General features: G+C 42.3%; 1 protein-coding gene across 1 annotated transcript in view; it reads right to left on the bottom strand.

Annotated features, from left to right (window-relative positions):
* Positions 1 to 9519: 9519 nt before the first annotated feature.
* LOC132994457 (zeta-sarcoglycan) overlaps positions 9520 to 19951 on the bottom strand; it is a 390284-nt gene continuing 379852 nt past the window's right edge. Inside the window, exon 8 of the mRNA XM_061064818.1 lies at positions 9520 to 11483. Within this exon, the coding sequence (XP_060920801.1) occupies positions 11277 to 11483 (207 nt within the window). The 3' untranslated portion in view covers positions 9520 to 11276. The remainder of the gene's footprint in view (positions 11484 to 19951) is intronic.

Genomic DNA, 19951 nt, shown 5'->3' on the forward strand with positions numbered 1-19951 from the left:
TAAAGTTGCTAATGCTGTAGTTGTTGCGTATGATGTCGACATGTCAGTGGAAACATCTGAGCCTTCTGACAACACAGCCAGGCTTGTTGTACGGGTAATGACTGTTTTCTGAGTTGTTTTGGTAGCCGCTGGTTCATCTGACAATTGCAGACACAGTGCATAAATGATATGTTTTATTTATATTGTGTTTTGATAAATCAGTGGTAGGTGGTTTTATATGCTCTTCAGTGTGTTTTCCAAGTGTCCTGTGCATGTTTAGGCACATCTATGTGCAAAAATTCAAAGTCCGCGGAAACGACGTGATCTCAGTCCGACGTCATTGTCAGTGTGAGATCACTGATCTAAGCCCATTGGCTCGTTGTGGCAAACCCTACAGCTCATGTTGAAATTTCCGAGAAGCGTGCTGAGCGACTGACCAATAACGACGGATCGGCAGACCAATCAGAGCAGACTTGGCCCACGTGGGGTCTAACAGTGGGGGCACAGCAGAGCGTAGCTGACGGACTCAGAGCGCAGAGGGAGCAAGGAGGAGCAGTACATGAAAACAGACACTTTTTTCGAACTTTAGCTATTGTGAACGTACAAAAGTAGGTACATAGATTAAATATACGAACCCCAAAAAGGGCATTATATGGGCTCTTTGAATGTAGTAAACCCTTTAAACTTACCATCCTTGATATGAATAATGATCATTATGTATGCATCTATGCCGGGTCTCTCCCCTGCACAATAATACCCTTTGGCATCTGACTTCTGAATATTAGTGAAGCTCACCAATAGTCCATCTGCATTGTTGGTTAACCTAATGTTATTCTTATATTTGGTCTCTCCATATTCTACTCTGATGATAATGTGTTTGTCTTCATTGCAAGGACTTACACAGAAGTACTTTGCATTCTCTTTTACATTCGCCCAAAATGTCCATGTGCATCTAATTACCACAGTTTCCCCAACACGTTTATGAAGGTTGTAAGTCTTCATCTGCACCAAAGTCAGGGCTACAGGTGAGAATACAGGAATAATATTGTTAACAATGTCATAATGGATAGCACAAATTAAGTACATGGATTTTAATATTGATGTAGATTAATAATGGTGCAAACAAAACCTTTCTGCAGCATTTATTCACAAGCTCTATTCAATGTGAACTCAAGAGAAAATGAAATAAAACTTACCGGAGAGAAGACATGCAGCATACGCAAAGATTTTCATCGTGTAGAAAATGACGGTGCACAGATCAGAACAGCAAATGTATGTAAGAGATCAGGGTATTCTGACCAGAACTTCCCCTTTCACACCTTTTTAAAGGCTGCAGCTCCTCCCTGACACACACACACAATCACACATACACACAGTATAAAATTAGATCATGCAATAGTTCAACATGCAGAATACACAGTCAGTGCAATTCAGTTTGGGCAAAGTCTTCTTTTCTAGTCAGTTAAAACAAAAACATGGCTGTGTTGGATGTTATACATGTGACAATACCATTAACTTTGTGTACTTATATTTTAAACCAATAGTGGATCTGTACTCTGTTTTTCCACAGACACTCTGGTTCTACCATAGAACAAGAAGTAATAAAGAAGGAGGAAATAATAACAAGCACAATATGTAACCATAACACCCAATCCCGATATACTCCATGTGCACTGTTGTCCGTCGGTGCCACGATTTTGCTCCGTCAGACGGCACACTCCCTGCCCCACTGGATCCGTTTCTGGACATGAGTGCAGCCATGATCAGCTGTACACACATCACAGGAGAACTATAAATGGTAAATGTACTTGAGCTTATACAGTGCTTTTCTAGTCTTCAGACTACTCAAAGCGCTTTTACACTGCATGTCACACCCACCCATTCATACCCATTCACACACTGAGGGCAGATTCATACGCCGCCGGCGGGACATGTTGCTGCAGGAGCTGGGTATTGAACCCTCAACCTTCCGGTTGAAAGATAATGACTCCACCAACTGAGCCACAGCCGCCCCCAAGATCACAGGAGAACTACAAGATCACACAGGAAGAGAAAAACCTGAAAACAACATGTTACTTTGTTTTTCTGAGGATGATTTGTTGTTCGTTTGGTGCCTGGAAATTGACCGGAAGCTCTGTGCATTTCCTTGTCTGACTTCCTGTCTGGGTCAATCTATTCTGTCCAGCTTGACGCATGCTTGCAGCGGGCTCTGACGATGAATTGACTTGCAGCGTATTTGAAATGGAGCATAGATAAGTGGCGCTGGTGGCACACTCCGGAGATGGACTGCGGCCCTCGCCGCGGAAACACAATGATTGACTAGACTGGCAGCAAACTGCGACGTAGTGCATGGCGCTGACGCACCGCAGTGCACACGGAGTACGTGGGAATTGGGGTGGGTGGCAGGTACAAAGGCTCGTCAAAGGCTGAAACGACTTACATTTAGAGAAACGCTCAGCATGTTCAGAAACGATGCAAATTCTAAAGCAAACTTCCAAAACACATCCAGCGGCTGAAACTCGCCACCAATGAAACTTACTGTACATGCTGCAAAAAGCCTAAACAACTACAATAACATAAAACCGCTGCAAATACATAAAACGATAAGTAAAAAAAATATATATATTCAGAAAACAGCTCATCCTTCTCTTCCATGTGAGATGTAGTTTTCATGTCTTGTGTGATTCACTGGAAAATTCTCTGAGCACTTTCTCCCCTGAGCATCGTGTCTGCAGACGATGCTGGTGTCTGCTTCACTCTGCATCAGTCTGGAGGTGAAGAGACGAGTGAAGTGTCTCGTAAGGTTTCCTCACACTGCTATGTTTAAAACCGTCTGTTTTCACACAGCCACCCCTTTGTTACACATGAATTCATCTGTCATAATACTCAGTGTCAGCATCCTCTCAGTTGTAAATTCAGCTTTTTTCCTCTATAGAATAACATTTATTGAAGAGTCAGTTCACACAAAGTCTTTGTTAAATCTTACAGTCAATTTCCAGGAGGTCAGGGTCAGGGTTAGGACAATCCTGTAACCCAGCGTCTATCATCGTGCTGATGCATGATATATGCTTCTGGGAACAGATGTGAGTTTCCCTGTTATTGTGCTACTAGCGGTTTACTTTTTAAGACTTCAAGACTTCCTGTTCCGGGCTGGGTTTACATCTGCAACTTAAAACCCTTAAAATTTTTCTCGGCCCATAACATCATGTAGGCCACATGGAGTAGGGCATCTGTTGAGTCCAAGATCAACATTAGAATGTAATAGTTCTTATAGTACTTTCCAGAACCGGCCCTAACCATTTTGGTGCCCTAGGCAAGATGTCAGCCGTTGCCCTTTAAATTATAGCCTGTTTGACCACCAAAGACAATATTCATCCAATTCATCCACTTGAAGAAAACTGGCTTACAGCTTTACATTTAACAGAATTTCTTTATTTTAAAATAAAAAATACTTATAAACAAACATGAATAAAATGGCAATAACACTAATATTTCTTATAAATACATACAAAATAAAATAAATACAAATAACTAGTGTAACAGAACAAACAATACCAAACAGTGCAGGGAGCAAAAGTGGTCACAGACGGCTTGGGGACGGCAGGGGATGGTTTGAAATGTTTTAAAATTGCATCTGGAGAGAGAAGATGAGTATTTGTGAAACAATGGGCATTTTATAATATAGTGTAAACACATTATATTATATTCTCTTCAGAGCAGTACAGAAACCTCAGCATAGTTTTTCATGTGAGCCCAAACGTTTTCCTTAAAACCAGACCTACAGCATGCACAACTATCTATTCAGTGAGGACTTCTAGCACAAAATCCATACATGCTCTCAGACATCAATACTCTAAAGGCAAGAGCTTAAAACTATTAATGACAACATTTTCTTAAAATGAATAATCTTTACCTTATGAAAGTACAGTGGAAATAAACTAATGTTAACTTGAGCTATTGATTAGGATTTAGGAAACACTGACGTTACTATCCTCCATCCATAACAAGCTAGCTTAACTACAACAGATAAATCATTGATCCATGCAGCATCTTACCTCTGTGTCTTTTTCAGATTTTTCCTCCTCTTCATTTTCTTCCCTGGGCTCCCGAGGGCTTTTTTGTTTTTACATTATGGTCGTTTATAAATGTGATATTAATCGGTACACTCAGTGTCACTCACTTCTAATAAGTCACCTGCCCTCCTCCTCTACAACGAGCAGGTAACGAGTAGCTGTGTTGTGATGCGCCGGGTCAAGCAGGAGGCAAGAAAATATAAATATGTGATGTAGCATTGTTGTGTTTTCATGGCTTCTTTTGTATCATTACTAAATAATAGTATGAAAATGTTATTAGATAAATAATATTTAGTGATATTTAAACAAATTTTTCCTTCTATTTCTTCTTCTTATCTTCAACTTTGCTGCCTCACTCATTTGGGGCGCCAGCGGCTAGCGCCCCTAGCATTTGCCTATACTGCCTATGCCACGGGCCGGCCCTGGTACTTTCACACTTGCATCAAACTTCTCAAAAACTCCTGATATTTCCAGGAGGAGCTGCATGTGTGAACGCAAACAGCCACATTCTTCACTCAGACTTTATCCGGAGTTTTTCCTGCCAGCCCCCCAAAGTGTTTTTTCTGCAGAGAGTCAGAGTGAGCTGATGTGAGAGCGCAGTAGTATATAACCAGGAGAATTCACCGCAAGCGAGCGGGTGGGGGTGGTGACGTTCTTATCCTGTGACTGGAGTCGGTGGGCCTGTGCACGCGACCACTACGATCTCCGTGCTCTAATGAACCCGCTGCATTAAGTTTTCTGTTCTCCAGTATGTTCTTCTCCACTCTTTAGTCCATATTGGGATTCTGTTGAACTTCACATAACATTGATATGAAGGCAAATATTCTCACCGCCCACATTTTCTGCATGTTTTTCTTTTACATCACGTCTTGCCTCAGGAGACCGTCTTGCCCCTCCCGTCTCACAGGGATAGTCTACCGCTGTGAGGTGCATGTGTGAACAGCCAGGTCAGTAGAATGTCCAGAGCAGTCCTCGGGCAATTAATGATCTTCTAGATTATGCCATTTAGTACTCCATTGCTTCCTTCTCACTATCAACCTCTCTGCCATCCGAATAGCTTTAAAAATAAAATGTGCTTCTGCAAAGCTCATGGTCTTCAATATTAATGAATCATCATAGCTTTGTCATCCAACTGACAAACTAAGAAATTGGCCTCCCCACAGGGGAGCCTGAGTCTTTATCGCTGAAGCTGACCTGATAGATGAGCTCTCTGAGGATTTCGCAGCAGAAACCTGTAAGATGTTACAAATGGATGCCGTGTTTCTTATCCAATTTGCCAAATCATTGGTTTTAAAATTTGCAAGATTGAATGTGCAAATTAGAGTGTTCTTAGATAGAATTAGTATTCTCTGTGTTTTCTCTGGTTGCATGGAAGCATCAATGGGTTTTATTTAATGGCTTGTCAGTATATACGGCTGACTTTTGGTGAAGACTAATGAGGTAAACAGAGGCGACACCACGGTGACACTGCTGCAGAAAGCATGGAGAACCACATATATGTACCAGCTGTCTGTCTCTCTGTGTGGATTATGAATGCCCACAGGTAGGAGTACCATGTTGATGTCATCAGGAGGCTCTGAAGGCCATCAGCCAAACGATTCATCACGGTGCAGCTGCAATGCGATTTAAAACTGTCAAACATTCTTGATGCATGCAGCTTGAATTTTATCAATCGATCTCAACTGCAGGAGGATGAAAAAAAACATAAACACTATAAATTGAAATGATAAAATTAAATGCCCCAAAAAGAGAAGGTCTGCATGTTACTGGAAACTGGGGAAAAACTGCCTGCGCTCACTTTTATAAAGTTATTGCATAACTGTCAAGAGGCCTATGGGTCAATGGGCACATTTGAAATGACAATAAAAGAAAATGCTGTCGACTCAGAGCTTTGCACAACATCCTCTTGGGAGAGCATGTGTGTGTCTACAAGCATGCCTGTGTACTGTGAGGGAGAGAGCAGAGAAGTTACTGGTAACTGAAGAATTATAAGAAGAATGAAGACCAAAAGAAAAAAGTTAAGGGATGAGAAATTACGCCATTTTTTTTTTTTAAGTTATTAGAAGAGGGGTAGCTACTTATTTTAACATCTGGCCTATTTTTCATTTGAATAAATATTGCATGCTGACCTTGCAGTCAAAGTCAGTTTTGGAGATCGTCCATTTTCTTCCTTGTGTTACAGCATGGACGCTGATGTTTTCTGGGGGCAGATTCTTGTCTAAAGGTGGAACAATAGTTGTTCAAGGAACAGTGATGTTGTGCATTTCAAGCTGTAAAGGAAACAAACAAAAACACTGAGGTTTAAATAGTTGTGCTGTGGGGACGAATATGTTTTCAAATTACTCTTCAGGGACCATCACGTTGTGTCCTTTATCGTACAAACATAGGACCTTGAAATAAAGCATTTATCTGCAACAGAAAATATGTGTTGATAGAAAAATAATTCATCCAGAGACGGCTTGTTCACGTGGGCTGAAAGGGTTCAGCCTTTGGTTTCTTTTACAATAAAGATAAGAAAATGATTCTTTAAATAACTTTAAACTAATTGTTTTAAATGTGGGTGGAACCAAGAGCAGCAACTTAACCTAATAGTTACAAGATAAACACACAAGATCTTAAGGTGGGATTATTTGTTACAGCCCGAGCCCTGAAGCATCCTCCTCCAATCACTTCAGTTTGTTAATGAGTCACAGGTGTCATGGCACCCCCTACTTAAACCCTGTAAATAAAATGCAACATTCTTTGGTTAAAGTGACCACAATGTTACTTCTAGACAAGGTCTTTCTGTGTAGAGTTTGCTTGTTCTCCTCTGGCATGTTGCCTCCAGGTGGTCCAGCTCATTAGGTTAACCGGTGACTCTAAATTGCCCGTAGGTGTGAATGTGAGTGTGGCTGGTTGTCTGTCTCTATATGTCAGCCCTATGATTGACAGGTGAACAGTCCAGGGTGTAACTCTGCCTCTCGCCCAATGATCCCGAACCGGAAATAGAAAACAACACTGAAGACTCCAGAGGTTCTCTTTGAAAACAATATTATTTTATTTTGTATTTTATAGGTATTGTTATATACATGGCATAATTTGTGCTTTTTTATTATCAAGAATAAAACCATAAGGGAACACATCAGAAAATTAAACTTTAAACCAGGGTTGAACTGTTCTTTTTCAGCTGGATATACTGAGAGTTTTACAAAACCAGGAGGAGGAGGAGGTGGGGAGGGGACGGGAGAAAGACAGGAAACTTAATCGATCGATAGGTAGATTGATAAATAGATTTTTCCAGAGACGCTTGCAGATGGTCCACTGAGGGTAGTGTGAACGTTCAGACTGTGATGTGCTTTTACCAACAGCAGCAAAGGCACCTGTGTTTCACTTTGTTTAAAAAAGAAAAAGAAAGTACGCCTCAGGGCCTTAATCCAGTTGAGTCCATACAAATTAAACCAAATCCATACATAAATTCCTCAGGGGTGATTTCCGTCACAAAAAAATTGAAGATTTTCTCTGATTTCCAGCCATCGCAGAAGGTTGGGGCGAAAGATTTGCCAGCTTGAGGCCCTCCAGTCGATCCCCCTGCGGAGGCTGATTGAATATAGAAAAACTAACCTCGGGAATTATATTGTGAACCAGCTTGACTTTTCTTGCTTCTGTTGCAGATCCTCTGAAAGGGGGGAAAAGTGTGAGGTGGAAGGGATACTTGACCTGATACTTGACTCTGGGATGGCCAATGGGGATTCAAATGGAAGAAAAGCCAAAATATTCAAAATGAGATGCTTTGATTTGAAGAGACGTTGTTAAGTGGTCTCTGATACCTACATGTCAGTATTGGCCAATAGGGTGGGACCCAATAGTTATTCAATTCAACATTATCTGGGTTATTTGTTGGAAAAAGCTTTGGCTACATTAAACTCTGAAATAGCACGTTGATATTTGATTGATGGTAATTAATGATGGTTTAGCCTGACAAGTTGACTGGGGAGCTTGGAATACCCTCTATCACATTATAGGCTGTATAACGATACCAGATTTGAAGCTTTGACTTGATATTAGTAGAAATCAAACAAATATTGATACCTGTTTCTATACCACAGCTACAATTCGAAGTTATCAACACCCAATATTCCTTAAAGGTCACATATGGTCCTCCTCTTTAACCAGTTTAAATAATTCTCTGAGCTCCCCAAAACATTTATTGTTCTAAATCCACTCTGATCCTGTATTTGATCATGCCTATAAACCCCTCTATTTCAGCCCTGATCAGAACAGGCTGTTTCTGTGTCTGACCACAACCCCTCTCTGGAAGGGCTCGGGTGTCTCGGTCTTTCTCGCTCCATGTCCTATTGTTTACTGTGAGAAGGCAGACTCAGAGGGCAGAAGCTGTGGGAGTGTCACCCACCTGGGGGAGGGGTTACTGCCCTTTGTGATGTCATGAAGGGAATATCTCCAAACAGCCTGTTTGAGCACACATTTTCTGAAAAGTGGAGCAGGCAAAAGACGAAGAGGATGGACTTTTCTCATCAATGGGGGGTTTGTTTGACAGACATATTAGTGTTAGAAAAACATGGTAAAATGTACTCTGTATAATATGTGACCTTTAAGTTCTTGGCAAACTCCTACACACTGTCTTACTTGCACAAATTCATTGGTAACATTTTGAAATGTTGCTGATGTATTTGTGTTAATTAAACCGTACTTTCTCTCTTTTGCTCGCAGCAGCTGATGGTTAAAAAATTGTGGCCAAATATCTCATTTAACTTTAAAGTATTTTTTGATACTATCAATTATTAAAATAACAAAAATTGTGTTGTTCTAAAACAGGCGGTAGCCAAAAGTATAAAAGTTTCAGAACTTTTGACAACCTTACTATTTAATAAGGCAGATTATTGGTCCAGTACTGGAAGCGGTATCGAAAAGATATTTGTCATTTTGGAGTGTTCAGTTAGAAAATGAATGACGGAGTAAACAGTTGGAAAGAAAACAGGGAGTGTTGAGGATGCTGAAAAGCAGAAATCTCAGGTAAAAAAACAGCATGGATGGCAAGCAGACAAAGACATAAAAAGCAGAGCGTGAGCACAAAGAAGGAATGTCTCAGTCAGTATGTTCACATACACAAGTGAGCTACGGTTATAGCTCGATTAGGCCATTTAATTGGAATACTGACTGTCCTTTTCGGCATAACAAGAATGTGATTACTTCCGGCCATCGATGGACTGCTGCTCTGCTGAGTCGGGGTTTGCCACAGCCACTCCTCTTGTATTTCTTATACAACTAGCTGTTTTGTCTCTAACAGAAAAAAACACTTTGTATGCCCTGATACACTTCTCAGAGATGCAAACCAAAAGCTGTTGGAAAAAACTCTGAGGGTGGGAAAAACTTCTATGGTAAGCCTGAGACTGGTTGTATTCTCTCACACATTTATTACATTTTTTTCATTAAACTTAGCCACTCCCTCTCTACCTCTTCCTCCATCTCCCTGCTCTGCTGATCAGCTGATTATTGGTGTTTACTGTTTAGGTAATGCACCAACCTAATTGTGTCACGGCCTCTCTTAACCAATCATCCTGCTGCTGTCACATTATAAAACCTGTTCTCTCTCTTCCACAGTCAGTCTGTCATTTCAGTGTGATCGCTGCGACCCTCCTCCGCCCCGGTGACCTCCATTCAGAATCAGCAGAGTTCAGATACAGCGTTAGAAACCCACTCCTCATCACATCCTGTAGTCTTCTATCACCACCACCAGTGTCTAGACTCCATCAGGGGGGTATCACCACCACCACCAGCGTCTAGACGCCATAGGGGGGTATCACCACCACCAGCAGCGTCTAGACTCCATCAGGGGGTATCCTATTCTGCTGTTGCCCTCACTATCCCTCAGAAAGCATGAAGTCATCATGGCAGAGTGTAATCGCAAAAGACATTTCCTAATGTGTTAAATAAAAATTCAACTCTTAATTAAGTCTCTCCTTGATTGAAAATGTTTTACTTGTCTGGTGGAAGAAGGACATTTTTTGTCCAGTCATACAAATGGAAGAAGTGTGTGGTCGGAATAACTCGTGCTTGTTCCTGCAGAGACAGACCAAAATAACTAGAGCACAGAGAAACTATAAAGAACAGCAGCGGGGAAATATGAGAAAGATAAGTGAAATGACCAAGATACCAAGAGATAAGCAGGAAGCAGTTAAGATTTGATCTGAAGGAAATAAAAACCACAGAAAAGTAAAGGTAAAAAGTGACAAACTGGGGGAAAGAAATGAGGGAAAAGCCAGGAATGTAAGGTTAAATCACCATTATTTGCATTTGTCATCCAATGAAAACGGGGTTTGGGAGCATTTTCACTATCAGGTGCAGATTAATGTGGAAGAGTCACATATCAGTATTTGGGTTGAAAGACTAGAGAGGGAGGTGGGGGAAGGCCTTTCTGGTATAGATTGGTCCGTTAGCTAGCCTTAGCTTCCCACTAGACTAAACCATTGTCTGATTTACTTGTAAGCTACCCATAGGGCTAAACCAAGGTCCACACGAGCTCTGTTTGCTGACTTCTCCATGTCCTCGTCTCTGCTGGCGTGTTTGCAGTCCATTATCGTATCTGTTTATTTCCCAACAAAAGCAGACACATTACATGAAACATTTTGGTTATACAGTTAACAAACAACTCACTATTGTTGTAAATGAGTTTGTTGTTCCCAGATAACCCCCAATTATTTTCCACATGGCTTTCAAAAACCATCATGGCAGCAATTCAACAATTTAAAGACAGTCAGTGAGAGCCCCAGAATGAGACGACCATCCATGTCCATGAGGGGTCATAGCATTAAACAACCAGCCAACCTGGTTAGCTTTTGCTTTCTGCTGAGTCATCCATCTCTTCAAATAGCGTTAGCTCCTGACCAATCCATATTAATTTGGTCTGTGAGCTCGCAATAGGTTCTCATCGAGCTCTAGTCCATTACGAGTCAATTCTTTGGCCAGCTTTAGCTTCACACCTAGCCACAGTTCATGTTCATTTGGCCTGCTAGCAAGCATTTGCTTTCGGCCAACCTCTAATCCAATAAAATTTGATTGAACAACGGACATGAACTTCTCCCCATGCTGCAATCCGCGATGACTGGGTCTGTTAGCTTGCATAAGCTTTCCAACAGGCCATAATCCACGTCGATTCATTCTGTTGGCTAGCATTAGCTTCAAACTCTAATGGTCCGTACGTCCCAGGTGTCTGTCACTCTCCCGCTCTCAGCTCCAGAGACAAAAGTTACTGGTTGTTTGGCAGGTTGAGCCTTTCTCAGCTGGGGACAGGTAAAGCTTGCCGTTGGCGCAGGAACAAAGCTCGTACACAGTCTGTTTGGTGTAGGTGGTACCTGCCGGTGCCCCTTCCAGGGGGTCAACAGCACTGCCCAGGGGAATGTTGCCCAGTCTGATGGTGTTGGCATCTAGAAAGATCTGTGGACATAAAAAGAGAGATGATTCAGAAAACTTTGTAGAACTGTAGTCCCAGAATTATACAAAAGAAAACAAATATATTAAACTGATACAATATGTATGAAACATGACCAAACAAAAGTCAATGTTATAGTTGTCGGGAACTGAGCTCACACAGGTTTTATTTGTTCTTAAAATAACACAGAACAGAAGCAAGGGATGTTTTAAAAAAAGGAATAGAAACTGGGGTTTTAGATACAGAGAGAAAGAGAGAGCACACTGCCTGGGGATGATACTCTCTGTGGTCGACTGAGGTCGTCATCAAGAAAGATCTACAGAGACAAGAGACCGAATTTCTATTTAGAAGGGGTCTCCTTTGATGTGGAGGACGAGTGGGAGTGAACAAGGCGGGGGGCAAGACAGGTGGAGAAAACCAAGGGAATAAGTGGAAGGCTTGTGAGGGGGAGATGGAGTTACGGGGAACAAAAGACAGCGGTGAACAGAAGGATAAAAAACACACACAGAGGACTAAGTATTTAAGCATTGGATAGAAAACTTCAATTTCTTGTGTACAGGGACAGTGAAGTTATCCATTTGGTCATCTTTGCAGTGATTGGACTTGAATGTATGAGTGCACAGTTCACTGACTGGAGTTCCAAATATTGGAGGATGCTTGCAAAGAGGTTTTCTTTACCGATTTCCAATGAAAACACCTTTAAGCTCTTGGAGGAGTTTCAATGAGCCTGGTCTGAAGCGCTGACAAAGAGTTGGTAGTAGACAATGACTTCAACAGATCAGGTGCCCAGTCAAGTTTAAATTACAGCGCCGACATAAAAAACAAACGCGCGATGCACAAAACAATGGAAAAGATCCCATTAAGGGTAACTACACCCTAATGTTTCGGCTTCGACGTCTCTGCTACAGATTCTCCTTTAGGCCAAAGACCACCGCGGTCCAGAGCCGTATCATTTCATCAGCGAGTTCTGAGACAGCTGATGCCAAGGACAGTGAGGTGCAGGATAGGATGGAGGATGTTTCTGATCGGTAGACGCTGCCCTCTGGAGGATTTAAATGTTATGGATTTAACACACAAACAGCCCCGTTTTTGCAATATATATATATATTTCACGATAAGCCGCTCGGATGTCAGTTATAATCAATCTGCACAATTCTCTCAATCTACTCCCCACAGTTTGATGAGTCGGGTGACGTAGTTTTTATTGTTTTTTTTGATGAAAGCTGGCACTAAATACGTCACCTGCCTCCAGATGAGCCAATAGAAAAATCTAATTGCAGTAGCCACTTTCAACCTGCATACCTGCATATCCACTATGCGTATTCCTAACACAATATGTAGAATTTAAACACTTTGTACTAAAATGTTGAGATATGGAGAGTCTGGAGAGGAGGACTTTATGGATGAGGTCTACACCTGGCCCATGCTGTCGCTCATACTCTTACTGCAAACCTTGTCTTTACCGTAAACTTCAACAGAAAGAAGAACCAGCAAACACGGGACCACCTACAGGTGTGGAGGGGTCGTCACATTTAACATCAAGAAATTGAAGTTTATGAATGATGATTATTTAGTTCAATTCTCTGACAATGAAGTAGAACAATTTCCTTTTCTTCATTTACTTCATAAACAGAAGTAATTTCAGAAATGGTGAACTTTGGCAGATGGGTATACAGAATATATATATATATATATATATATATATATAGTATCTAATCCTGGCATATTTAAAAAGAGTAAATAAATGTGAGACAGGAACAAAACTCACAGAACATTTTCAGCGTGAGTTGCATGTGTGAACATCACAGTCGACTTTTTCACAAGTAAAAATACACAGAGGTTTTCCTGCAAGTTCCCCTTTTAAATTTCAGCATGAAGTGGAAGTGAGCTGATGTGAGAAATAAGCAGGAAATATTGCCATCTCCTTCACGTAATGTAACTGCTTCATACCGGCCCCTTAGATCATTTCAGCAACTTTCCTCGTTCTCCTCGATTTTGACCCCAAATGGCCCTCATCCCTCCTGATCCTCGCTCTCCCCACAGTCCTTCAGTCTACATCTTCTCATCTTCAAAGTAAAAACAAACTGTGTTTGAAATGAGAATGCTTTTTTTTCACTGGTTTGTTTTTCTCTTTGTTTTACTTTTCGATCCACAATGTTCAGTGAAGCGCGGCTCTCTGGCCCTCTCTCTTGTGCTCACAAACCCCTGAGGGCTGGATGCTAATCTCGGCAAACATCTGCATCCCAGTTATTCATGTTCTTCACTTTAGAAACGAGGAGATGGAAAGCGAAAGCTAAACATAAGGGCAAAAAGAGGAGAGGAAGAAAGAGCGAAAGATTGGAACTGAGATGAAGTCAGATAAAAGGATGGGAGACAGATGACGGAGAAGAAGTGGCTGGAAGAGGATAAAGGGTTGGAGAGAAGATGAGGGAAAGAAGAAAGAAGAGGATGAAGGATGAAGGATTCACATACCCCAACAGCAAGGAACCAATTAGTATAACTAATGATTTCACATTGGCTGACGGGGCACATCTCCATCTGTATAAACAACATCCACACTCTCTTTCTGCATGATGGAGCAGAGTAAAGGTATGCTCATGTTTCCATTAAATATATGCAGGGCTAAAAGCTGCACATCTATTAGCCATTAATCTGAAGATAGATAGACTAAAGCCCGAGCAGAATAGCCTGCGGAGGTAAATATAGAAATGGTGCCATTCCCAGTAGAGCCTAGAAGCCTCCTGAATCACCTCCCTTAAATCCCTGACACAAAGGGGCTTTATGTGTTTTAATATATCAGCGACAGGTCAGTCGCTCATTGAATTAGCTGTTTAACTCCAGACCAATCCAAATGTTTTAATAAAGCACATTTAAAAGCAACAAAAGTGCTGCACAATCAATCATAAAGACTCATTAAAAACAAATAAAACACAGTGACCGATGTCAAAACCACCGGACAATACCAAGTAGAAGAGCCCCCGGTGGCTTGTTGCAGGCTCAGCACTATTAAATGCCAACAACGAGTTGCAGATTTGGCGTATTGTCCCTCCAGAAGTAAGACCCTCCCTCCTAGGGTGAGACACTCTCGTTGTCACCGCCATGTTTGTTTTGCTGGTACATAACTCGGCTGAGGCCACGTCTGCACAGGTAGTCAGCAGCTGCTAGAATCCGGTTTAAGACTGATTAATCGGCCAGCCAATAGAATCCACAGATATTAGCTTATACAATGACTATCAGTATCGGCTATTTATTACAGATATGCACCGGTATTACTAGATGTATTCACCAGTCAACTAGCATTAATTTGAGTTTCATTGTATTACACTAGCTCTAGTTCTCTTTGACCAGAAGAGGGCGCTACAAGCATCATCACTCTGTAGAGAGTCGAGCAGTGATGCACATACATGCTCAGTTACTTTCTAGTTGAGTGGCCATCTTGTCTTCATTTAATATATTTTCCACAAGTGTTTGATAACTGCATTTGAGGGATCAACGCAATATATGTGTTAATTCATATCTATCTATCTCTACAGATTTCATAGATCCAATATCGCTATCAGTATCGGCCCAGAAAATCCCATTTCTGTTCTTGCCTAAGTAGCAGAATTGGAATAAAGCTTGTCCTGCTTTCTGGAATCGGGACATGATGTTTACATGCACAAACGGGATGCTTAAAAACCTGAACCAGGATACTCAAGTCTGTGTTAACACACTGATGGTTTCAGACCACACTGGTGAAGCACTGAAGCATTTATTTAAATAAACAATCCAAAAGTCAAGACCATTTCTTTGCATTCATTTGATTCCCACATTAAGACATTGGTAAGATTGTGTTATTTTGTATATATTTAAAAATTGTGATTAAAGAAAAGAAATCAATCGTTTGACAGCCGGAGAAAAACAAAACGACTCATTGTCCGATCCTAAGTGCTGCAGGGAGATCAATCAAAGCTTTGTATTTGTGCATTATCCGCATAAAAAGTCCTCTGTCCACACAAGATGTGTTTCTCTTCAGGTCGTCGGTTATTTAAGACGAATAAAAACTCAAAAAAGAGGCAGCTTAGCGAGCCTCTTTGAAGCCATCGGGTACAGCTTTCTCATTAGCTTGCAGTGTCTGCTGGTTTAATAAGACACAGTCACACTTACAGAGGGAGTAAAAACGAATATGTGCATGTCTCTCCTCGTGTGCTTGGCAAAAGAAAACTACCACACTACATCTCTAAATGTCAAGGTATGCCTTTAACAGGTCCCTGGTGCACACCTGTCATCTTCCCTTTGGCTGCCCGTTAAAGCTGCCAGGCCTCAGTTAGAGTCTCACACAGGAAAGGACTCAGTCATGCTTGACAACATAACCCAAATCTAATTCCAACAGCCTGCTCGCCATAGCAAGGAAAACCTCAAATTTAGTTGAGCGTGACGACAGGATGGGAGCATGAAGAGAGTTTGGTTGCGTGTTTATGTGAAGAACTGCCAATAACATTACTGGTTTCTCTTCCAAAGCACTGGAAACATCTTGGCAACAAGTTAAACGAAAAAAAAGAACAGAGAAGGGGTAAAGATGGAGGTAGAGGAGGCGGGATTGAGGGCTGGATGGAGAGGTAAACTTTGAAGGAGGATGCAGGAAAGAGGCAATAAGGAGAGATGAGGAAAGGCGTTGGATGGACAGAGAGATTGGCGGGTGGAAGGAGGGAAGGGGAGGAAGAGGAAGGGGAGTCATTTGTTGTAGCTTAAGGTTGGATTAGCGCTGACATTCATCCCAAATGAAAGTGTCTGTAAGTATTAGGTCAGCCTGTTGTAAGCTGTGTGTGAGGGTCTGTACATGTGAAAGTGTGTGTGTGTGTACGTGGAGAGGTGTGTCTGTGAATATAATGTTTCTGTGAATGGGAATCTGAGTGGAGTGTATCTTCATGTATTCAGAGACATGCCTGCATTGTACATGCATGTGTGTGATGTGAGTGCAGATATTTGTACACTGATACATTTAAAACATCAATCAGTGAGATGTGTAGTGAGTGAAATGATAAAGTGACCTTACTATATGATCAGACATTAAGGAAACATGCTATGTTGAAGTGTTGGTTTCTCTGACAACAATGCAGCAGCCAGTATGTCCTCCTTCCAACTTTAGATTCTGGTCCTGAATGCTCTGGATTTGTTTGGACCAGAGAAGGTAGGCGGTTTTAAGGCACCCCCACACGGCCGTTTTGCCAGATAGATATGAGAGCAGTTATCAGGTCAAACCAACAGGTGTTGCAGTGATGGAAGCTCCACGAGCAGAAACGTGCTCAAACTAGGATCAATATTGGAGATGCTTTTGAAACATGGAGAGAGGTTAGAACACAGAAAGGTTTACAGACCCATGCAGAGCTGGATAAACACTGAAGCTTCAGTGTCCACCACATGGCAACCTGCATGAGCATCGACTCTAGAGAGGAGGGGGCAAAAACGTTGTATGTGTACTGTGTACATACGTACGTACACGTACGTGTACTCGGGTACAGAACGATGCATCTAATGTGAACACAGACCAGCGGGGGAGAGGGGAGGGGGGAGCAATCGTGCTCAGGCACCAAAACAAAACGATCATGACTCATGTGAGAACGCCCTAAACTGAACATTTCTACTGATTGTGAAGTGTATCAGTAATGTGCACAATACTGACCTTAGCTCCATGCCTCAAGCGTTAATTCAATTATTCAATCAACGAAATAAATGATTAAAAACTTGGTTAACACCTTTTAAGCAGGCAAAGCCTGAAACATCAGTGTGCTGATGACTGTAGCAGAAATATATATATATCAGCTCTATGTTTTAGAGGATCTGAAGAAAAGAGCTTTATTTTCAGCACACAGTTTATCAGATGGTATTGTCAAGGGTTTGAAGAATAGAAAATGTCAGAATAAAGTCCTCAAAGCACACAAAAAAAGTAATTATCAATATAAGTGACAGCCTAAAAATCATATGTTTTATTTAAGTGCAATGCCATGAGCATTTATGCAAACCCTTAAGTGTAGGGGGGCTGGTGGCGCATCGGTTAGTGGGTGCGCCCCATGTACGGAGGCTATAGTCCTTCAGGCGGGCGGCCCAGGTTCGATTCCGACCTGGGCTCCTTTCCCGCATGTCATCTCTCTCTTTCTGGCTCTCTCCACTGTCCTATCTCTCCAATAAAGAAACAAAAGCCCAACAAATTCATATTAAAAAACAAACAAACAAAAAAAAGGCGTATGCCGCAACGACCTTGTGTGCATTTACAAAAATCTGCACGAATCAAAGGAGAGACTTCACACTCTGGCCTCACAAATGATCGCAGCTCTCAGGTCTGAGGTGTTCATAATATTTTGTCCTCTGCTGCATACAGACGGTATGTAGTGAGGGAAGCTGTTAGTCCGCCTGAGTCGTCTCTCTCTCTCTCTCTCTCTCTCTCTCTCTCTCTCTCTCTCTCTGTATGTGTCCCTCATGCATTCTGCATGGGTGGCTGGCTGTGTGCATACATACATGAGTGTGTGAGTGTGAGTCCGTCTCTGTCTCCAACACCAGTTTTGCGAGCACATGGCTCTGGCGTCGAGAAGATGGGAAACATGGGGGAAGCGGCAATTACGGAGGGTCAAAACATTTTTCATGGATGATTTCCTTCGGCACAGCTGAGGAACAGGCGAGAAAGGGTTGCAGGGCGATGAAAGGACGAGCTTTTCCCCGGAATGAAAAAATGATGGAGCGAGGTGGAGGGAGAACGACAGCAGAGGAGATAAGAGGGTTAAAGTGTCTTTGGGGGGAAATCAAGACGGGAGAACAAGAGGTGAGAGTGTGTTTCGGAGGAGGGTCACAGAGGACAGGAGAAGTTCTCACATCAGCTCACTCTGACTGAAATGCTCTGGATGAAGTCCGCGTGAAAAATGTGGCTGTTTGTGTGTCACACATGCAGCTCCTCCTGTGTCCGGAGTTTTCTGCAAGTCTGAAAGCCCTATGACATTTATTCTCCCACACACACACACACACAATTCACAATCCTGCACACACAAACAAAGACATCAACTCCAGCTCATCTTGCCTCCCAATTTCTTTCTTTTCTCCTTTTCACTACCTCTGAACTTACACATCATGGAACATTTACACACACACACACACACACACACACACACACACACACACACACACACACACACACACACACACACACACACACACACACACATACACACTGCAATAAAGCAAATAGGTGGGAGGTTGTGAAGCTATCTGAGTTTATTACACACACCATTAGGCGTGTTGACAGGACAGCGAGCAGAATGGGAGCTGACAATGGACTAAATGACGGAGGCTGGAGAGACAGCAAGAGTGTAGTAACCCAGATGTAGTGGGGACATAAAGTCCATATCAGTCTGCTCTACTGTAAACGCACACACACACACGCACACACACACGCACACACACACACTGGTGCAGGAACAAACAAATGCAGTCACTCAAACCTACACAGGTTTAGGAAAAGACACAACGCAGACACAACGCAGCTTCTGCAGAGTAACATGATCTCAAACATGTGCTAGAGTTACTTTGATAGAGTTACATCACACCATCACAAATCTCAAAACACACACACACACACATTGTTAATGATAGCCTCAGGCAGTTTGAAGATTAGGTGAGATGAATTTTCCACCGTTAATCACACCTCTTTGAAAAACATCCACTCCTCCCTATTATTAGCAGGTATCTGTTCATCTGTTGTCTGTCTTCTAAAAGCGCATACAAACTCATGTAGGTGAATATTCCCTAAGGAAACAGTTTGTGGATGAAATCAAGTAAACAGAGACGCTTGTATAGCAGGCTTGTTCAACAAGAGCCCCGTGTGCGCTGTTCTCTCACAGTGAGGAGGTTCCTGGTTTGAATCCCCGTCTGTCAGGAGCCTCTCTGTGTGGAGTTTGCATGTTCTCCCCGTGCATGTGTGGGTTCTCTCCGGGTACTCCGGCTTCCTCCCACAGTCCAAAGACATGCTCGTTAAATGGTGACTCTAAATTGCCCGTAGGAGTGAGTGTGAGTGTGCTCTGTGAATGACTGGGGACCTGTGCAGGGTGTAACCCCGCCTCTTTTTAGCTACTTTAAACTTTGTTTTTGGGCTTTTTGTGCCTTTATTTAGCGACAGGACAGTGGAAAGAGTCAGAAATTGTGAAGAGAGAGAGCTGGCAATGACGTGCAGGAACGGAGTCACAGGTTGGATTTGAGCCCAGGCCGTCCGCTTGAAGGACTACGGCCTCCATACACGGGGCGCGCTCACTAACAACTAGGCTACTGGCACCCTAGCTTTGCAGCTACTTGACAACATTTCCTTGGTGGCCTTGGAACCTCTCGTGTCTCTCCTGTGGCCTTCTTGCTAATAAGGTTGAATAGCCTGGCCTTAGAGACTCAGAGAGGAGGGGGAGCTCTTGCACAGTGTGTGTGTGCGCGTGTGTGTACATTGTTCAGTGTGTTTTTT

This window comes from Labrus mixtus, chromosome 2 (assembly GCF_963584025.1).
Source record: "Labrus mixtus chromosome 2, fLabMix1.1, whole genome shotgun sequence".
Taxonomy (NCBI): domain Eukaryota; kingdom Metazoa; phylum Chordata; class Actinopteri; order Labriformes; family Labridae; genus Labrus; species Labrus mixtus.